Source organism: Herpailurus yagouaroundi, unplaced genomic scaffold (genome assembly GCF_014898765.1).
Source record: "Herpailurus yagouaroundi ecotype Mexico unplaced genomic scaffold, PumYag 218, whole genome shotgun sequence".
Taxonomy (NCBI): domain Eukaryota; kingdom Metazoa; phylum Chordata; class Mammalia; order Carnivora; family Felidae; genus Herpailurus; species Herpailurus yagouaroundi.
In genome coordinates, this window is record NW_024412449.1 from 5612656 (window position 1) to 5635371 (window position 22716).

The following is a 22716-nucleotide window of genomic DNA, read 5'->3' on the forward strand; positions in this document are numbered from 1 at the left end:
GAAGTATGGGATAGAGTTGAGAAGATCATTCCTGGCTCCCTTTCTAAAGCTTTTGGTGCCTACCCAGCCAAACTCTGAGCCCACTTTGTCCCCTTTCCTTGTAAGCCCTTGATTTTAGGCACGGCAGAGCCAAAGACAGGTTTTGGGCAGATAACCAATAAGAAATGAATCGGGAAAGGAGGGGAGGAAAAGGGGGATGAAGGAAGAGAAGCCAGCGTGAATGAGATGAAGGCAAGATTCCCAGGAACAGCCTTTCCTTGTGGGTGTGTTGGATGAGAACTTGTTACTGAAGCAGCGTTCAGGAAGATAATAGGGATACTTGTGAGGAGATTGATTGAAAGCCTCGAGGTGGACAAGATCGGCTGAGGGGTAGAAGGAAAAGGCCTGCCATTGACAGTCTGACTGGGTGGCAGCCACAGTGGGAAACTCTCATCAGCTTTACAGCAGCTGTGACTTTGGGAAGAGAAGGAGCACACTTTAAAGGATATGCCCTGTGTGGAATTTCTAGGGCCCTTTGTCATCCTTGCCTCTGACTCCCTGGGGGTCCTCTTCTGTCATCAGTTAACAAGTCAGTTCACATTTAGTTGAGCACCCAGGGAAGAAGTAGCTAGAACTGCCCCATAGCTTTCTCAGCCATGTGGGGACAGAGGAGGCCAGCATGGCGGGAGAGCAGTGTCGCTGAACTTCCTAGGAATGCCAAGCAACAGAGAGGCTGTGCAGGTGAGCTGTTAGTCCAGGCAGAGCCATGAAAGGGAGACAAAGCCCTTCCCTCCCACCTTAGTCTAATCCAAGGACATCTGCTGGAGAGAAGGAAAGACTCAAACACTCTTTTGGGAACTCTGGTTTGCATGGTTAAAGGGAACTCATTCTAATGATGATCCTCCCTGAAGCTGGTAGAGCCAATATTGGTTGCTGGGACTCTTGAAGGAGGAAATTAAAGACCTAAGCCCTCCTCCAGGGAGTTGCTGGTCTGTTCCTTTTCTTGGCCAGGGACCAGTGATGAGGAAAGGTTGCAGGAGGGAGTCAGTAAGAAGGTAAGGAGGGTCTGAATAGGTGTTCCCTGAGCAGGGGTAGTAGGAATGTTGACCCCACCATGGTCAGATGACAGCTGTACAGACCTGTACAGTCTCCAGGCTGCAACCAGGTTCTCAGGGCACACATGGAGCTCTGTTCCCTTTCCCACCTGTTCCTTCTCTTTGGGCTGCTTCCTAAGCTGCCACATCCACGTGGGAGATTGCTTAAGAAATGAGTGGAATGTAGTTGTTAGCAGAAATTCTCTTACATGGTTTAGAGGTTTCCTTTGTCAGGTGTCTTGACTTCTTACCTGGACCAGTAAAACAGAGTGCTTGACAGTGACTGTCTTTCCTCTCAATGGCGACTTTAACCCTAGCAAAATGGGAGGCTTTCTTCCAAATGCCTGTGTCTTTTCCTCATCACTCTCAAGCTTCCTATGTCTCCTCCTTCAGGGCAAGGCATATTGTCACATCCACAATTAGGCCTGCAGAAAAGTATCATACAGACATTTAGAAATATCACCTAAACAAAGGGAAACAGGTTTTTTTTTGCTCTAGGATAGGAAGGTTCATTCTTAGAGTCTGGGCATCCCTCAGAAGGAACTCCCTTAAGAGACTGACCTGATGGTCCCTTCTTGGACCTTCAGAGAACACAGATATTCTCTGTGGTCATGGGATTGGATTGTAGGGAGAAGAAGTGGGAGAGAGAGTTGCAAGATGAAGGCTAGCCTGAGCAAAAGCTGGGAGCCTTTCAGAGGTCTTTCCTCCAGTGACAGTGAGGAGAGGAAATGGGGGGTTTCAAGTGACTAAGAGGCAGTGCCCTGGACTAGACTAGGCTCCTCTTCCCTGCACTGCTCAGGCCCAGCTGTACAGAGGCTTTGTGTGGATGCTCCACAGGAAGCATGCTTCTGGTACGGTACCTCCTAACCTTTCCCTGCTGGGACTCAGGCTGGGGCTGTAGCACTCACCTGCTGATAGAGTCAGGTCACAGAGCTGAGTAAAGCTGGCCAGCTGTAGGCACTGGGTGGGCAGGGACAGCGGTAAATTGGAGAGAGTTTGCTGCATCTAAGTGAGCCACTTCTGGGACGCCTGGGTGGCTCAGTCGGTCCAGCGTCCAACTCTTGGTTCCGGCTCAGGTCAGTGATCTCATGGTTTGGTTCCTGAGTTTGAGTCCCGCATCAGGCTCCCCGCTGACAGTGCAGAGCCCGCTTGGGATTCTCTGTCTCTCCCTCTGTGCCCCTACCTTGTTCACACTGTCTCTCTCACTCTCAAAAAAAAAAAATAAAAAATAAATGGGCCACTTTTACTCAGTCTAGTCAGTTGTTGCCACACAGAAATGCAGTGACATCAGATTTTCTGGTTTTTCAAGAGAAGCCAGAATCTGATTTTTATTTGCATTTTGTTTGTACCCACCCACTTTTTAAAAGTGTTTGACAACTAGGGGTGCCTGGGTGGCTCAGTTGGTTGAGCCTCTGACTTCGGCCCAGGTCATGATCTTGTGATTCACCAGTTCGAGCCCTGCATCGATCGGGCTCTGTGCTGACAGCTCAGAGCCTGGAACCTGGAGCCTAGAGCTGCTTCAGATTCTGTTTTTTCCTCTCTTTCTGCCCCTCCCCTGCGCACTCTCTGTTTCTCTCTCTCAAAAATAAATAAATGTTAAAAAAATAAAATGTTTGACAATTCAAATTATTTAAAAATAAAGGGAGGGCCAGATAAGACATATTTTTTTGCTCTTGCAAACCATCAGTTTATGTCTTGCAGACACCAGTTTATGTCTTCAGGTATAAACTCTTTTTCCCAGGAGTTCAAAGTGAGGAGAAAGTGAGGAAGGTGGATGTTAGGTACCAGAGGTGAGTGGCAGGAAGAGTTGTTTTGAGATATAAGAACACTGGGCACACCAGAAAATTGAGTAACTGTTTAGAGGAGACATTGATAATGCTTTCATATTATTATCCATATTGTATTATAGATCTCATATTGTACCTGCTCCTTTGTCTTTGAGGGTCAGTGGTTCTGTGCAGGGTGGGAGCAGCTGAGGGGTGGGAGGAGGAAGAGGAGCTGAATGAACATCCATCTTTTATTTGCTTATAGCTGGGAAAATCCTTAGGAGGGTAGTCAGTAGTGACCCTTTGTACCTTCCCAAGTCCTCAGAAAGTGGTAGGACAGAAGTTTTCACACTTACAGGTGTATAAACTAGCTTAAAATGCAAATTTCTAGTCCCCATTCCTATAGATTCTCATTCAGGAGGTGGAGGTGGGGCCTGGGACTCTATTTTTAACAAGCAGCCCACTGATGTTAAGGCAAGTGAGTGCACAGTGGAGTCAGACAGAGCTGAGGCCACATTCCTGTTCTGTTTCTTCGCTGCGTGAGTGATCTTGGGCCAATCATTCAGTCTCTTTGAAACTAAATTTCCTGATTGGAAAAATGGGCCTGTATCATCACTACCTTGCAGGATGGTGAGAGCAGAATCAGAAGATGATTAGAGATAATGCAGGGTCCTGGCTCTGAGCTGTGGCACTGGTGCAGGCTCAAGTGCCTGTGTGGCCACTTTCTAGCCAAGTGACTTGAGGCAAGCTATTTAACTGCTCTGTACCTTGGTTTCCTTGATATGTGTAAATAATACCTACTCCATAAAGTTGTTACTAGGATTAAGTGATTTAATACATGTGAAGCACTTATAACTTCAGGTATTACAATTATATAAAGAATGTAGCAGCATGTCTTAATAAATGTACCTTTGCTTTTCCTTAGGCCCTCTAACTGTGGGTAACAAATAGGTTGAGGCTCACTTCAAATGTCACTTCCCTATGAGACATTCCTGGGGTACACTTTTTACTTGACTCTTGTCCCTTTATTGTTACATCCTCTAGGGCAAGGACCGTGTCTGTCCATTTTTATATTCTAGTACGTTTGCATAGTGCTTAGCATAGTATAGCAAACAGATTGAATGACAGTACCAGCGACTCTGAAAATGACTTAAGGTCAAGAATGGTTGCCTTTCACATACCCACAGAAGCATGATCTGGAAGAAAAACCTTTTATTAAGCTTTTGTATGCCAGGCAATCATGTGAGGTAGGTCATGTTATTATTATTGCTCTTATAGTGACAAAGTTTAGTCTTTGAAACTCACTTGTTCAGTGTCACTTAACTAGCAGTTGATAGAGGCAGGGTTGGACTTAGTTATTTGACCCCAAATCAGGTGTTCTTCCCACTGCACCTCAAGTACCTGGGACTGTGGTTTGTCTGTCTCAATGCAGTTTATAGAAAAATTCTGGGGGTACCTAATTAAGTCCTTTCTCTGGATAGTCCTGACTCTTCAGATAGTTGTCTATAATTTGTTAGAGCTAGGGTTTTGAGCAATTTGTCATTGGTCGTAGATGCTAATTGAACAATTCACTTTCTAAACAAGCAGTTTCTTCTTGGACTTTGCCACTGATGGGCCTGAGAACAAAACAGTGTCTCAGTTCCCTTCTCTGCTCCATGCTCAGTGGCTATTTCCTCTAACTGGAGTGTCTTCTCTCCTTGCAGCCCGACTAGCCAAGGTATCAGACTGAAAGCATAGATGAGAACCTGGAGTTGCTCTTAGGGCCCTGGGAGAAGCAGTGCCCCCCAGGAAGCCAGCCATGCAGAGTGCTCACGTCTGAGCTTCAGGTGTAAAGGGTTAGCCTGTGCCTTAGTTCCTCAAGCCCCTAGATTATTCCCTGAGCTGATAGACCTGGCCTAGTGAGAGCAGGTGGGAGGAAGCATGATGAGTTGGCATCTCTGTTCTTCTGACTTAGCAGGCCTGTCTGGGGTTCTCAGCAGTGCCTGCCTAAGATGCCTGAACTCCTAGGCTACTTTTGAGGCTAGCAGCTGCGATCTTGCAGAAGTGTGATCAAGAGTCCTTGCCATAGGCCTTGTAACAATTTTGATCCACTCCTCTCTTGGTTACCTCTTCACAGGATTTTTCTTCTTGGCCCAAGAAATGTCAAAGTCATCTGTATTTTTCTTTCTTACTAAGTTGGCTCTGTGTTCTCATATTCAACTACGTAAAAGCATTTGTGAGCAGTGGGTCCACCCTCCTTAGATCGGAAATATGGGAGAAGAAAGAATATATTTTTTATCATGTTATTTTAATATTTTTCAGTTTCTGGTCTTTCCACAAATCTTCTGCCCTTTCCCTAAGGACCTGCCCTGGAGCTGCTAGAGCATGTCTAGTGTTGTTTTGATGGGTTATGATGATTATTGTGACCATTGTTACTATGGGCACGGTTGAAAGCTCATACTTAGCAAGTTGATTCCTTGTAGTGCTGTGCTCCCTGAGGACCCTGAGAACTGGCCTGGGAAAGCTTCCAGAGGCTGCCTTTTCTCTCCCTTCCTTCTGTTGTGCACACAGCCATATGCCAAGCACTTAACTTGGCATGGGGCTGAGAGCCAGTGTGCACAGGCTGGTGCAAGATTGACTTCTCCTCCTCCTCATTATCATCCTCATCATCACCATCATCACTAACATTATGCTGTATACTTAGGTTTAAAGATTTTTTTCCCTAACAGATAGAGAAGGGTTTTCTCTGCTTAATGAAGGATAAAAGTGAGTCTCAGGTTTCGTTTTCTTTCAAAAGCATCTGCAGTCTTCACAATGGAGGGACGTTTCATTACTATCACCTGATGCCTGCTGGCTTCTTCCTCCCTTTCCAACTCCCACTTTACCTGCTCCCACCATCAATAAAAACACAATCTGGAGAGCCTCCATGATGAAGCTAAAGAAATTAGAGGAAGTGCATTTCATATTGAAATTAGGAGAGAACTAGGAATGATAACAAAAATTACGGTTGGGCTTATTTTTTGCCATTGAGACCAATTGCTATTCTGCACCAAGGTAATAAGACAGCCTCTAGGATTAAGGCCTTTAGTGGCTGTAAATAAATATGTTTAAATTTTTTTTTTTCTAAATCCAAGTTAGTTAACATATAGTATAATAGTGGCCTCAGGAGTAGAATTGAGAGATGCATCACTTTTTTTTTTTTTAATTTTTTTTTCAACGTTTATTTTTTATTTATTTTTGGGACAGAGAGAGACAGAGCATGAACGGGGGAGGGGCAGAGAGAGAGGGAGACACAGAATCAGAAACAGGCTCCAGGATCTGAGCCATCAGCTCAGAGCCTGACGCGGGGCTCGAACTCAGGACCGCAAGATCGTGACCTGGCTGAAGTCGGACGCTTAACCGACTGTGCCACCCAGGCGCCCCGAGAGATGCATCACTTACATATAACACCCAGTGCTCATCCCAACAAGTGTCCCCCTCCCCCACTTAGCCCATCCCTCCACCCAACACCCCTCCAGCAACCCTCAGTTTGTTCTCTGTATATAAGAGTCTCTTATGGCTTGCCTCCCTCTCTCTTCTTATTTTTCCTTCCCTTCCCCTATGTTCATCTTTTGGGTTTCTTAAATTCCACATATGAGTGAAATCACATATTTGTCTTTCTCTGACTGACTTATTTCGTTTAGCATAATACCCTCTAGGTCCATCCATGTTGTTGCAAATGGCAAGATTTCATTCTTTTTGATTGCCAAATAATAGTCCATATATATATATATGTATATACACACACACACACACACATATACATATATACATGTGTGTGTGTATATATATATATATATATATATATACACACACATACACACCCTAAAATAATATTCCATTTTATGTGTATATATATATATATATACACACACACACACACACACACACACACACACACACACACATTTATAGTGCTTCTATAAATATTGGGGTGCATGTGTCCCTTCAAATCAGCATTTTTGTATTCCTTGGATAAATACCTAGTAGTGCAATTGCTGGGTTGTAGGATAGTTCTATTTCTAATTTTTTGAGGAACCTCCATACTGTTTTCCAGAGTGGCTGCACCAGTTTGCATTTCCACCAATAGTGCAAAAGTATTCCTCTTTCTCCACATCGTCACCAACATCTCTTGTTGCTTAAGTTGTTAATTTTAGCCATTTTGACAGGTGTGAGGTGGTTCCTCATTGTGGTTTTGATTTGTATTTTCCTAATGGTGAGTGATGTTGAGCATCTTTTCATGGTTCTGTTAGCCATCTGGATGTAAACAAATATGTTTAACTTTCACATCCAAATATACTTCATTTTGGTCTGTGTGATGGGAATACCAATCAGAGTGAGAATGGCTGTTCAGCTTCCAGGAAGGGGGTGCTAGTTCAGGCCAGAATGTACGTTCACACTAGAAATATGCTTGGTGTATCAGTTGTGTTCTCTCTCACATCCACTCCTCAGGGCACTTAAAAAAAGGGTTTTTTTTTTTTTTTGTCCTTAAGTTTTATTTGAACAACTATCTTGAGATATAACTTACATACTATAAAATTCATACATTTTACTTGTTTTAGTATGTTCAGAGTTGTGCAGCCATCACCACTATCTAATTCCAGTACTTTTTTTTCACCCCAAAAAGAAGCCCAAATTCATTGCAGTCATTCCCAAGTGTGCCACTCTCAACCCAACTTAGGCAATTACTAATTTACTTTCTGTCTGTATAGATTTGCCTATTCTGGACATTTTGTGAAATTGGCACGAGGTTTCATGCATGTTATAGAATGTATCAGTATTTCTCATTCCTTTTTATGTGTGAATAATATTCCATTGTATGGATATACCATACTTTGTTTATGCATTCATTCACTGATGATCATTTGGATTTGTTTCCACTTTTTGGCTACTATGAATAATGCTGTTACGAACATTTGTGTACAGATATTTGTGTGGACACAGTTATATTGCTCTTGGGTATAAACCTAGGAGTGGATCATGCTGGGTCATATGGTAACTCTGTGTATAACTTTTTGAGGAACTGCCAAAACGTTTTCCAAAATGTTTGCACCATTGTACATTCTCACCAGCAATGAATGAAAGTTCCAGTTTCTCCACAGCCTCACTAAAATTTTTTTTAACATTTATTTATTTTTGAGAGAGAGAGAGAGAGAAACCGAGCATGAGCAGGGGAGGGGTAGAGAGAGAGGGAGACACAGAATCTGAAGCAGGCTCCAGGCTCTCAGCTGTGAACACAGAACCTGATGTGGGGCTCGAACCCATGAACCGTGAGACCATGACCTGAGCCGAAGTCAGATGCTTAATAGACTGACCCACCCAAGTGCCCCTTAATTTTTTAATTTTTAATTCTCTTATTTTTACAGATATCTTTATTGCATATGCTCTACCTAACTATTGGACTCAAGATTCTGAGGCTTGCAGTGGATAGAGCTAGATAAAGTGCCTGGTCTACTCTAGCACTTTATAAACCATCAGTGAATATAATGTCCTGTAACATCATCTAAACTGTCTTAGTAAACAAATGTTCTACTATAGCAAGGGTCAGGAAACCATGGTCCATTGGCCAAATCCCAGACATTCACCACTTGGTTTTGTAAATACAGTTTTACTGAAACGTAATCGTTTGTGCCTATTAATTTACATACAATCAGTGGCTATTTTCATATTATGTGAAGAGTTCAGTAATTGGAACAGAGACTGTATGACCTATATAGCCTAAGATATTTATTATTTAGGCCTTACAGAAAAATTTACCTACCCCTGTTCTAGACACAAATTAGTATTCTGAGAAAAAAAGTGGGAAGGAATTCTACCATCAAATAAGTCCAAGAAGTGGCATATCTCTTCATGAAAATTTAAATTTTATGCTAACAAGAAAAAAATCTAGAGTTCTGCATAAGTATGAACATACATATACATATACAAACTCACACATATATATCAACTTGATTTTACACCATTACTTTACAGAGTTTTTAAATTTAAATACAATTTAGTTAACATATAGTGTAATAATGATTTCAGGAATAGAATTTAGTGATTCCTCACTTGCATACAATACCCAGTGCTCATCCCAACAAGTGTCCTCCTTAATGCCTCTCATCCATGTAGCCCATCCCCCCACCCAACATCCTGCCAGCAACCCTCACTTTGTTCTCTGTATTTAGGAGTCTCTTATGGTTTGTCTCTCTCTCTGTTTTTATATTATTTTTGCTTCCCTTCCCTTATGTTCATCTGTTTTATATCTTAAATTCCACTTATGAGTGAAATCATATGATATTTGTCTTCCTGACTGACTTATTTCGCTTAGCATAATATACTCTAGTTTCATCCACGTTGTTGCAAGTGGCAAGATTTCATTCTTTTTGATTGCCAAGTAATATTCCTGTGTGTGTGTGTGTGTGTGTGTGTGTGTGTGTGTGTGTGTGTGTGTATGTGTGTACCACATCTTCTTTATCCATTCATCTATCAATGGACATTTGGGCTCTTTCCATACTTTGGCTATTGTTGATAGTACTGCTATAAATATTGGGGTGCATGTGCCACTTTGAATCAGCACTCCTGTATCCTTTGGATAAATACTTAGCAGTGTAATTGCTGGGTTGTAGGATAGTTCTATTTCTAATTTTTTGAGGAACCTCCATACTGTTTTCTAGAGTGGCTGCACCAGTTTGCCCTCTCACCAACAGTGCAAATGGTTCATTTCTCCGCATCCTCACCAAAATCTGTTATTGCCTGAGTTGTTAATGCTAGCCATTCTGACGTGTGTGAGGTGGCATCTCATTGTGGTTTTGATTTGTATTACCCTGATTATGAGTGATGTTGAGCATTTTTTCATGTGTCTGTTAGTCATTTAGGTGTCTTCTTTGGAGAAGTGTCTATTCATGTCTTTTGCCCATTTCTTCACTGGATTATTTGTGTGTTGGGTGTTGAGTTTGATAAGTTCTCATATAGATTTTGGGTAATAACCCTTTATCTGATATTCATTTGCAAATATCTTCTCCCATTCCATCGTTGCTGTTTAGTTTTGCTGATTGTTTCCTTTGCTGTGCAGAAGCTTTTTATCTTGATGAGGTCCCAATAGTTCATTTTTGCTTTTGTTTCCCTTGCCTCCGGAGATGTGTCAAGTAAGACGTTGCTGCAGCTGAGGTCAAAGGGGTTGCCTGTTTTCTCCACTAGGATTTTGATGGCATCCTATCTTATGTTTAGGTCTTTCATCCATTTTGAGTATATTTTTGTGTATGGTGTAAGAAAGTAGTCCAGGTTCATTCTTCTGCATTTCGCTGTCCAGTTTTCCCAGCACCATTTGCTGAAGAGACTGTCTTTATTCCATTACATATTCTTTCCTGCTTTGTCAGAGATTAGTCGGCCATACGTTTGTGGGTCCATTTCTGGGTTCTCTATTCTGTTCCATTGATCTATGTGTTTGTTTTGTGCCACACTGTCGTGATGATTACAGCTTTGTAATACACCTTGAAGTCCAGAATTATGATGCCTCCAGCTTTGGTTTTCTTTTTCAACATTACTTTGGCTATTTGGAGTCTTTTCTGGTTCCATACAAATTTTAGAATTGTTTTTTCTAGCTCTGTGAAGAATGCTTGTGTTATTTTGATAGGGATTGCATTGAATATGTAGATTACTTTGGATAATATCAACATTTTAACAATATTTGTTCTTCTAATCCATGAGCATGGAATATTTTTCCTTTTTTTGTGTGTCTTCTTCAATATCTTTCATAAGCTTTCTATAGTTTTCTGTGTATAGATTTTTTTTACCTCTTTGGTTAGGTTTACTCTAGGTATTTTATGGTGTTTTGTGCAATTGTAAATGGGATCAATTCCTTGATTTCTCTTTCTGCTGTTTCATTATTGGTGTATAGAAGTGCAACTGATTTCTGTGCATTGATTTTATATCCTGCGACTTTGCTGAATTTGTGTATAAGTTCTAGCAGTTTTTTGGTGGAGTTCTTGGGTTTTCCACATAGAGTATCACATTGTCTGAGAAGAGTAAAGACTTCCTCTTTACTGATTTGGATGCATTTTATTTCTTTGTGTTGTCTGATTAGATAACAGTGGTAAGAGTAGACATCCTTGTTGTGTTCCTTATCTTAGGGGGAAAGCTCTCAGTTTTTCCCCATTGAGGATGATATTAGCGGTGAGTCTTTCATATATGGCTTTTATGAACTTGAAGTAGATCCTTCTGTCCCTACTTTCTTGAGGGTTTTTATCAAGAAAGGATGCTTTATTTTGTCAAATGCTTTTTCTGTATAGTAACATTTGTTTTTATCTGTCTGTTTGATTATAGCCATCCTGGTGGGTGTGCAATACCCAAGGGCAATACCTTCTTGTAGTTTTGATTTCTATTTCTCTGATGACTAGTGATGTTGAACATTGTTTCATGGGCTTATTGGCAAATTTTACAACTTTAGAGAAATGTCTATTCAAATCCTTTGTTTACTTTTTTAAGTTTATTTATTTTGAGAGAGAGAGTGAATCCCAATCGGCCCCGCACTGTCAGCACAGATCCTAAGGTGGGACTTGATCCCATAAACTGTGAGATCATAACCTGAGCTGAAAACAAGAGTTGGATGCTTAGCTGTCTGAGGCACCCAGGCACCTTCCTTTGTCTACTTCTTAATTGAGTTATTTGTCTTTTTATTATTGAATTGAAAGAATTCTTTATATATTCTGGATACGAGCTTCTTAGCAGATATGTGATTTGCAAATAATATCCCCCACTCATGGGTGTCTTTTATTTATTTTTATTTAAAAAAATTTTTTTAATGTTTATTTATTTTTGAGAAAGAGAGAGAGAGAGAGAGGGAGAGAGAGAACAAACATGAGAGAATCCCAAGCAGGTTCTGCACTGTTAGTGCCGAGCCCAGTGTGGGGCTGGAACTCACGAACTGTGAGATCATGACCTGAGCCAAAACCCAAGAGTCAGATACTTAACCGACTGAGCCACCCAGGTATCCCTCACTGTCATTATTTAGAAGTAAAATTGATTTAAAAAAATATTACTCTGTATCCTGAAAACTTGCTTGACTTTATATATTAGCTTAAGAGTATTTTAGTGGAATCCTTTGGATTTTCTGTGTACAAGATTATACCATCTGCAACTAAGAGATAATTCTACTTCTTCCTTTCCAATCTGGATGTACTCTTAAGTTATAACCTTTTTCTTCCTTTTATTATTTTAGCATAAAATAATGTTCCCTAAAGGATAATGATATATTAGCTAACTCTTTACAGTACATGAATGGATATTTTTCACTTTGTCAGTACTTAAATACCATAAAATATATTACTTTTATCTTAATGGATGTTAGAAAAAAATGATAGCTCATAATTTTATGGTGTTGGCTTGTATGTTACTTTATCAGAATATTCTTCCCTAAACATTTTATTTAAAATAACAGATCTTCAGGGGACCTGGGTGACTCAGTCAGTTAAGCATCCAACTTCAGCTCAGGTCATGATCTCTTGGTTGGTGAGTTTGAGCCCTGCATTGGGCTCTGTGCTGACAGCTTAGAGCCTGGAGCCTGCTTTGGATTCTGTGTCTCCCTCTCTCTCTACCCCTCCCCTGCTCATGCTCTGTCTGTCTGTCTGTCTGTCTCTCTCTCAAAAATAAATAAACATTAAAAATTTTTTTTTTTTAAATAACAGATATTCTTGGTGGGGGGCTGGGTGACTCAGTCGGTTGAGCATCCGACTCTTGATTTTGGGTCAGGTCATGATCTTACCATTTCTGAGTTGGAGCCCCCACATTGGGCTCTGCACTAACAACGCAGATCCTGCTTAGAATTCTCTCTCTCCTTTCTCTCTGCCCCTCCCCTGCTCGCGCGCTCTCTCTCTCTCCCTCTCAAAATAAATAAACATTTTAAAAAAGTGAAATAAGATAAAATAAAATAACATATCTTCTTTACTCCCCACCTACCCTGCATCATTTTCTTCTTCGTATTGTACGTATTATACACAAATGTACACTGATGTATCACACATATGTGACATGTGCAGGTTTATTGCCTGTTTCTCCCCACTGAGATGTAAGCTCCCTGAGGGCAGAGACTTTGTTTCATTCTTTGCTGGATGGCAGTGCCTAGGACATGGGTGCTCAGTAAACATTTGTGTTTGTTGAATGACTAAATGATTACTTGTATAGAACAAGGTTAAACATTTTGAGACAAGCAAGTCTGTTTCAGGTTGATTCAAGAAAAATGCTGAATAAATAGTTGTTTGGGAGGTATGCAAATAAGATGGAATTTGTAAAGTCTCTATGGCATGCTAGAAGTTTGGGACTTCTAAGAAACAAAAAGAGGTAGGATGGAGATGGAGTTTTGTCATTTTCTGTGAAGTGGTAAGTTATCTGTTAGCTCCTAGACTCATTCCCTAACTCAGATCAGGGGTCCCTTGAGGCTCCTCCTAAGCCATAACACTTGGAATTAAATATATGTGGGAAAGTGGTTCCTACCACTGCCACACAAACCCTCTTGGCAGTTTTGGAGGTCATCTGGAAATGTTTGAGGTGCTTTTGGCTGCCCATGGAAACTTGGCTTATAGGCCTTGTCTTCTTTGCAGGGCTCTGGGTTTTCAGAAAGCCGAAATGACCATGACTGCCAACAAGAATTCCAGCATCACCCACGGAGCTGGAGGCACTAAGGCCCCTCGGGGGACTCTGAGCAGGTGAGCAGGGGAACACTGATGGGGGAATGGGGCTCACTGGAGGGTGGCATCAAGGGGCAGCCATATGGCTTTGGTCCAAAATGTAAATGATTATCATCATGACTCTGATGGTCAGCCAGGTGAATGATCCTGGCCCAGCTCATGCTGACACTGAAGCAAAAACCATCTCTAATATTTATGCCATTTTTCAGCTCTATAAGTGTTCATAGGGGAGAACAAACAGGGACCCTAAAACACTTTGATTTGTGCTGTTGAAGGAGCCTAGGGCTCCAGGAATGGAGCCAGCAAGAAGCAGCTGACGTTCTCCTGGCTGTATCCTTTTTCCTAAGATGGGGACAGCTTGGGGGCTGTGCCTGAGCTAGGCTACACTGTAGTGAGGGAAGTTGACCACATTGGGGTTAGGGGTGGAGTTATGCATATTAGCACAAGTTCCAAGCAGAGAAGTCCAGGTTCTACAAGAATATAGGCTGGGCTGTAAACAAAGCATCTTGGGAATTTTACTCAGCGTAAGCTATAATCCACTTTCCTGGTTTTGTTTTCTTTTTAAAAGTGGGAATGTAGAACAATAGAAAAACCACAGATTTTGAAATCATATACAATTGGCTTCAAGTCCAGCTCTGGATTTGAGATAGTGAGATCTCAGGACACTTTCTTATGCCCTCTAAAATCTTAGTTACTCATCTACGAAATAATAATAATAGTACTTACCTCACAGAGTTGCTGTGAGGATTAAATGACATAATATATGTCAGTGCTTAGTGTAGTGCCTGGCATAAAGCTTCTCAATAAATATTAGCTCCTTCCCTATGATGGGATGAAAGCTTCCAGAGCTGAAAGATAGATGTACTGTTCTCACCAGGGCTTCAAAAGTTTTGGTTGAGGCTGGATGCTGATGTCCTCGAAGAACCTCTGGGCTCTTTTATTAAAGCCATGTACCTTTTCTAGCCTCTTCTGCTGAATCTAAGGTGGATAAATTTGACTTTGGGACCTCAACCAGTAGAATGGATAGCTGTGAGAAGGATGCTCAGCTTAGGCTGGGATAGGGCTAGTTCCTCTCTGCGTGTCTGGGCTGTGCAGTGCCAGGGTGAGTCTGATGGGGTGTCTGTCCAGAGCTGGCGGAAGTTGTTTGGTTCATTCAGAACTGGAATCAAGATATGGTTGAAAGAATGGAACACTGCACATCGTCCCTAAAGGAGTGACTGGTGTGAACGAGGCAAGAGGAGTTTCCTGTACCACACATTCGAGGTTTGGTCCCAATGGAAATGGCCTGGATGGATTGTGTCAACCAGACAGAGATTGGGAGATTCTGGAACTTAGGCACACAAATTGGATAGCCACTTTGTGGCAGCAAGACCAACAAGAACAGCCCCTACCTCCTGCCCTTGCACCTCCTCTAACCTAGGTAGAGTTTCTTGCATACTTGCGTCCCTGAACTGGGTGAGCCAGAGAATGGCAGGGACTGACAACTTCTTTGGTAAAACAGGTAGAAAACCTGAACTCTCCCAGGGCATGTTGGTGGCCACAGCAGAAGCAGATCTAGATATTAGAGTCTTTATCTCCCATTGTCTGCTTCTGGGGAACCTCTTTGCTGGGCTCTCACTGGTCTGGTGGCATGTGTCACTGAGACTGAGTTGGCAGATGGAGACTTGGAACTAAGATTCCCATTTTTTTTTTTTTAATATGAGACTGTAGCAGTAAAATAAGCATTATTTGTGATTGTATAGTTTTATTCTTAATTTTAAAGAAATAGTGTATTTAAGACCTGCATTAGAAATTACCATACCAGCAGCCTTCAACTCCTTTAAATATTCATTTTTTTTCTTCCAATTTCTACTATGTGGGGGATGGAATGGGAGATGGAGGTTTTACAGCAAGTCACAAGGCAGAATCTGGGCCACTGACAGGTACCTGTTTCTGTTTGGAAAATATATACCTACATGTTTTAAATATTTTTAGAAATTGCTCTTCCTTGAACTTCCTAGCATGCTTGCCATCATAACATGATAGATGATGTTTGTAAATATCTGAGCGTCTGATGTGCCTAAAAAAAGAATTCTTCCAGCCTCCCCTCTAAGTGTTCACTTCCTTTCTTTACTGTCATATTTCTGCTTCCCTTCCTCCCTCCTTTCTTGGGCTTTTAGCATGGAGTCACAGGCCTCTGTGGCTGGCTGTATCCTTCTCTCAGAGGCTACCACTTGGACTGTGGGTGCTATTTTGAAATTGTCATCTGGTGGTTTCTCTGGCTGTCTTCACCCCCAGCCATTTCTAGGGGGTATTCTTTGGGCTGAGTAGGGCACTAAATCACCAGCTCATTTAGGAAGTCATTGTCGATGAACTCTGAGGGCTTTGCTCTCAGGTGCCAGGCTCTGTGGTAGACAATGGGGGACAAAGAAGAATGACCCATTCTCTTTCGTCAAGGCATTTACAACTTGGATTGATGACCTTGGCACCTGAATTTCTTAGTCTGACCTTTCAATAGATGTTTAGCAGTGACCCGAGGCCCTTTTTTATCACTGCTAGCCCAGGGGTCTCAGTGGGAAAAGACTCCTTGGTGTGATGGGAACTTTGGTTGGGAAGTATGAGGGTACTAGGGCTTGGGAAAGCTAGGTGTTTGACTCCCTGACTGCTTTGGGGACCTCCACATCATCCACATGGAAGCAGAGGAATCCAGTGGTACTTGGAGGCATTTGTATCTCACTTTGGGGGTAGAAGGTACTCTGGGGCACGGAAAGGTGGGAAAGGTGGGATGGGACCCTGTGGAACTGTCAGGATAGGTATTTGCAAGTTTGCGCCCTTAATTTGAATGAGATTTCACTTGAGCCAATATGGGTTAAGGATCCTGGACTCCATTCTATTTGTGTGTGGGGGTGGGGTGGGGGGGGTGTTTTGCTTATTTATTTCCTTCCTTTTCTTCTGCAGCCCAGTGTTCATTGGCAGGATACACAGGAGGAAGAAATCTAAGCCTTTTCATTTGACCACCAACGTTTTGTTCTTTGCTATGTTTTGGTCTCTTGGAGCAGGTTTCCCTTTCTCTTTGTTGATGGGGCAGGAGAGGCACACTGTTTCACCCTTAGCTGCCAGATGCACCCTCCCACAGGTTGTTCCCACTCTAGCTCGTATTCATTTCTGGGAGTGGGAGGTGGGAGTCTCAAAGGTCCCCTGGATCTCGGAGGCCAGGCTTCATGATGCTGGTGTTGATGACCTGGGGTGGGACTAGAAGCAGAGTGGTGACTTGCAAACAAGGAAGTGTTGTGTGTAAAGCGAATTCAGCCACCTGTGTGGGGTGAACTTTGTTTGCTACTTGTTGCCTTCCGGGAATTTCACTTTCGTTGTAAGGCCTGGCAGGCAGCAGGGGGTGTTCTCAGGAGACTTGTTATGCCTGCCGATTACCTTAACAGCTTCTGCACTGTGAACCTCCAGCACCTGGTTGTTGCCACATGGAAATATGGGCAGTCGGTATTGTGTTTGGGAACCTTGCCTCTGGATGTAGGTGCAAGAAACCTGGGTGCCTATAAAAATGTAGACTTCTTGGAGGTCAAGGACTTTGATTGACTTCTTTCCTTCTCCTTTGAGCTTGGAACAATGCCTGTTCTGTGGAAGATGATAACTATTTTTGGCCAGTTGATGAGATGTCTGGGCAGTGAGCCTGTTGGAGAATAGGCTGCTGTGCTATTTGAATCTTTATGGTATCTTGCTAGTAGGTCTTACCAACTTTGGGCTCCCTTTCCATTCAGTCCAAAGACTTTTAGAAAAGCATAACTGAAAATAACCTTAGAGCTCATTCAGTATTAACCCACTTGTTTTATAGATTGGGAAGCCGAGACATAGAAAAGAAGAGGTGCTCCCCCCAAATACAAAGCTAATGGGAGGATGAACTCAAGCCTAGCTCTCTTGATCCTTCTATTATTTTATTGTGCCACTACATTCACCTCCCTCTAAACATTCCTGGGATCTCCCTGCTCAAAAACTATTGTCAAGTAGGATATGGTCAAACTTGGCCTGGCTTGTAAGGCTTTCATAAAAAGCCCTGATATTTCTTTCTACTCTTACCCTTCACTATTGCCTAATGCAAAACTTGCATTTCTGCCAGTCTAGATGCAGATGTTACTTCTTTCCCAGTGCTTTTCTTAGCTACCCAGCTAAGAAGGATTTCTCTACTCTTTGTATTCACACTTAGAATCCTGAGTTTGGAGCCTCCAAATGGCACTAATCATATAGTAGCTCATAGAGTGGATATTTGTGTGGGTCTTTTTTCCCCTACTCAATTAGAACTCTTTGGAGGCCCAACAGATACTCTTTTGGAATGTTAAAGTTGGAGGTGTCTTGGGATTCATTTGGCTCAATTACTTGATGTTACATATGAGGAAGCTAAAACCCACATAGCTAATTGACAGTGGAACTGTAAATTCAACTTACATTTACAGGTTTCTGTGCAGAGGGAGACATTGATTTGTAGTGAAATCCAGAGAGGTCTTGAGATCCCACTGCTAAAGTGGACACAGATCTGGACCCTGTGCCTGGATTTCAGGAAGAGGGTAAGAGCTAGCAGATAGGGAAAGTCTCCTGAGAGTACTGGCTGTGGGTAAAAAAGCAGACTACTTCTCAGGAGAACCTCTGGCCTTAGCCCCCCGTTACTTGAGATGCTTCCTAGAATCCACCCATGATGTCATCAGTATTTGTCTGGTTATTTATTGCTACATAACAAGCAACCCTAAACTTAGTGGCTGACAACATTAATAGTCATTTATTTTGCTCACAAATTGCAATTTGGGTAGGGCTCATTAGGAAAAGCCTGTCTCTTTTCCTTGCAGCATTGGTGACGCAGTGGCTGGAGGCTGGAATCATCTGAAGACTTGTTCACTTACATGTCTGACTGTTGATTCTGGTGGTCAGCTGGGATCTCAGCTGCAGAACACCTACGTGTGGCCTCTGTATTTGGTTGCATGCTTTTACAGCATGATGTCTGGATTCCAAGAGTGAGCATCTCCAGAGAACAAGGCAGAAAATGCATGACATTTTAATGACCTAGCCTCAGAAGTTACACAGTGTTTTTTCTGTTTTACTCTGTTGATTAAGGAGATAACAAAGGTCTGCCGAAGTTCAAGGTAAAGAGCTCTGCACGGCAATTCCAACGTGGGGGTGTGTGTGAGGGTGTTCCTCCACACCACTAAGCAATTCTCTGACATCCGCTTGGTGCCCAACAGTTCAACTCAATTCTGAGACTATCTACCAGAGATACCATCAGATTCCACAGGTTAAGGGCACGGTTTCATAAGAGGGCCCTTTCCTTCAGATGCTAATCTCAAGCCCAGGTTGTTACCTGTGCTCTGACCAACTGCCTAAAACATCAGAGGTTCCCACAACTCTCCTTGAGTTCATTAATTTACTAGAGTGGCTCACAGAACTCAAGAAATACATTTACTCATTAGATTACCAGTTTATTACAAAGGATATTAATAGATACGAATCAACAGCCAGATGAGGAGATACATAGGGCCAGGTCCCAAGCAAAGGATCTTCTGTCCTGGGGAGCCTGGGCCTGGCATAGTGGCATGTGGAAGCATTCTGATTCACCAGGCTGGAACCTCTCTAAACCCTTCCCTTTTGGGTTTTATGGAGGCTTCAGTTACACAGTCATGACTGAGGATGATCATGGGCCATTGGTGGTTGATTCACCCTCCAGCCCCCTCCTCTCCTTGGTGTTCAAGGGAGAACAGAAAGTTCCAGCCCTCTAATCTCAAGGTTGGTTTTCCTGGCAAACAGCCCTCAGGTTTAGGTGTAGTCCAAAAGTCACTTCATTAGCATAACAAAAGACACCGTTATCACTGTCATCATTTAGGCAATTCCAAGGGATTTAGGAGCTCTGTGCCAGAAATGGGACTAAGATCAATTACATATTTCTTACTGTAAATCACAGTATCAACTAATTCCCACTTGATGAGAGGATTATCAACATCACGTTGCTAGAAGGCCATGTGAGATAGGGTAGGTTGTGGGCACTCTCTTTGGAAAATACAATCTGCCATGGTCTGCCCTCTGATCACAAAAATTCACATCCTTCCCAAATGTGAAATACACTCAGTCTCTCCCCTAAGATCCCAGGTCTCCTCCTTTTAATGGCATCAGCTTAAATTCTAGGATCTTGTCATGTAAGTCAGGTCCAGATATAGATGAAACTCTTTGGGTGCAGTCCCTTTCATTGGGTGCAGTTCCTTGAGTACTGTTCCTCTTGATGTGAAGACCTATAAACTAAAGAGAATTTATATCTGCCACCCAAAATACCCCGGTGGGACAGGCCTAGAGTAACCGCTGTAGATACTTCTTTTCAGAAAGGGGAACACTGGAGGCCACACAGCAGTTAGGGGTCCATTGTAATTCTTATATTCAGTGAGGGCACAAATTACCAATTCCTTGATTAGGTCTTGGTTTTACTGCCTTGGAGGCATTTACCTTGTCTCTGGCTCCATCCTCAGGGCTTTTGGTTATCCCGACTCTTATTTTTCCTTTTCCATAAAAAGTAGTCCATTCTTACAGGTGAGTAGTTTTCTCCAACTGCTTCATGTGCATAGTATTTCAAGAGTCCAGAGCCTTCCTTTCATTTTACTGTGTCTGTGCTTCTCAGTTCCAGCTGATGATATAGTTCCTTTAAAAACTTTGTGAGTTTCTTCCGAATCACTTTATAATCCACTGCAGTAGACAAAAGGCACATGTACAAATCACCTCACCATGAGTCCTTTCCCACTTTGGGTTCTCTGTGAGACTGCTTGGTTCTTAAGAGTCTTAGATGCTTTACTATTTACAGAGGATCTGCCAGGCCTACCCTTAAAATTGTTAGAAGGCCTTTTGTGTGTCTGTCTGTAAGATTTTATGAGACAATGCTTGAAAACATTTTTTAGGTCTTGACAAGGATCTTCCAGTCCCACTCCAGATATTTTTTAAAGAGATTTATTGAAGGATAATTAAAGTATAATAAACTGAACAGTCTTAAGTATACAGTCTGATTAGTTTACACATTTACGCACATACACACATGCAGTAAAACTGCCCCCACAATTGGAAAGCCATTTCTTAATTAGGGGCTTTGTTCTTGTTTAGAGAGACTGAGACTGAAACAAGTATTACCTCCTAACACAGAAAGCCCTTTCCCATTTATATTTCCTTTTTTGGCTCATCTCTTCTCTCTCTTACTATATGCAGCTAGAAGTCAGATGGCGCCTTAGCACTCTACTTGGAAATACCTTAAGCGAGTTCATTAAATTAGGTATATTTTCTATTTTCCATGTCACCACTGGTGACAGGATTAGCAGACTTTCCAATGTTTTTTGAGGGTCCCCTTCCTCTAGCTTCTACTAACATTTTCCTTACTTTCCCTTAAGTCCCTCCTGATAGCCAGTCACTCAGTCCCAAAGTCACTGATTTAGGATTTTGTTTCAACAGCACTCTGTTTCTAGGTACCGAAATCTATTCAGTTATCTACTGCTATATAACTATCCTGGAATTTTATGGTGTAAAACAACCATTTTATTATGCTCACAGAGTCTGTAGCTTAGGAATTCAGACAGCACTGCAGGGATGGCTGTTCCCTGCTCCATGATGTCTGGGTCCTTGGCTGGAAAGACTTCACGGTGTAGGGTAACTCTAGGGGCTGGTATTACCTAGAGGTGTCTTACCTTATGTGTCTGGGGGTTGATGTTGGCTATTTCTGGAACCTCAGTTGGGACTGTTAGAATACCTATATGTGCCCACTCTGTGTGGCCTGGGCTTCCTCACAGCATGGGAGACAGGAAGTAGAAGCTGCTGGTTTCTTGAGGCTTGGGCCTGAAAATTGACAGATTCATTTCAGTTGTATTCTATTGGTCAGGCAGTCACAGAGTCCAGATTCAAGAGGAGGGGTCATTTTTATAGGAGGCATGTCAGAGAATTGGGGGACCAAATTTTAAAACCATTACAAGTATCTTTAATATGGTTTCCTGAAACTACATTTCTCTCCTTGTTGGCTTTGCATAGTACCTGGTTCTGTTTTGTAAAGCAGTTTCATTTTTACCGGGAGCTATTCCTGTAAGGCATAATTTTTACCTGCCTCAGGGAGGGCTTCTGTCTTGTAACTGCTCTGTACTACTTAGGGGACTTAGGGTCCCCCCCAGAGAAGAGCTCACCAATCCTCTTTATGCTTCCCTAGAAATCAGCTGGAAGGCAGGCAGGTGTGACTTTGGTAGATTCTTAGATGTACTTTTGGAAGTGAAAAGGTGACTCCGGTTCTGCTCTGACCCTACCTACTGTTCTACCTACCCTGACAAGCTGTGGTTGATCTCAAGAATCTCTAGAGATGGTGGCTCATATGAAGCCCCACTTGGTGGATGAGGCTGTCCTGGGCCCTGTTGTGGGGGTCCAGCCATTTGAGATGAGGTTGCTTTGGGAACAGGAAGTCCAAGTTGTGAGAGTTTCCCTGTCCTTTGGCTTTTTATCAGGACCATCCCAGAGTGGGATCTCAGTGGGAGTTATTGAACTGAGCACCTGCTCCGGCCTGGGGAACAAACTTTGGGACTTGCTGACAGGATTCAGGCAGACTTCCTCCCCTTTCTCCTCCCGTGTGACTCAGAGTATGGCCTTGAGGGAATACGGTGAGAATGTCATCTCCAGAGTTGGGGCAGTCACTGCGTGGTGGTAGGATCCTGATGTCCACTGAGCCAACAAGGGCCCACCTTCATTGGACAGCCCGAGAATGGTGGATGGCCAACTTCTAGGCAGTTTCATTCAGAAGCAGGCTGGACACTTGTTTGGTGAAGACTAAGCATATTGGAAGCTGGGCTCTGTATAATCTTAATCTGTAAACAGGCTCACTTGATGTGGTCTACAGCCCATCTTGGTACCTCTGGGGCTGTTTCCTGGACCCATAGGAACCTTCCCCAACTGGCCCCAACTTGGTTTTCTTCCTGATATGGATACTCTCAGAAGCCCTGTCACCAGAACATGCTGAGTTCAGAAATCTCTTGTCATCAAGGACTAATTAAAGATAGCCTTCCCTCCCAAAGAGTCCTTGGGTACACTTGGCATCCCTCAGCATGACTGCTTACTGCTATATTACTGGAGAATGGCTCAGATCACTAAGCGAAGGGTTAGGTTGTATTCTTATAAAATAATACCAGAGGAAAGGGCACATAGTTTGATAGTTTG

General features: G+C 42.6%; 1 protein-coding gene across 8 annotated transcripts in view; it reads left to right on the forward strand.

Moving 5' to 3' along the window:
- DENND2B (DENN domain containing 2B) overlaps positions 1-22716 on the forward strand; it is a 178129-nt gene that overhangs the window by 113555 nt on the left and 41858 nt on the right. For all 8 annotated transcript variants that reach the window (XM_040456940.1, XM_040456938.1, XM_040456934.1 and 5 more), the window contains one exon: positions 13438-13542. In XM_040456940.1, coding sequence (XP_040312874.1) covers positions 13463-13542 — 80 coding nt within the window. In that variant the 5' untranslated portion in view covers positions 13438-13462. The remainder of the gene's footprint in view (positions 1-13437; positions 13543-22716) is intronic.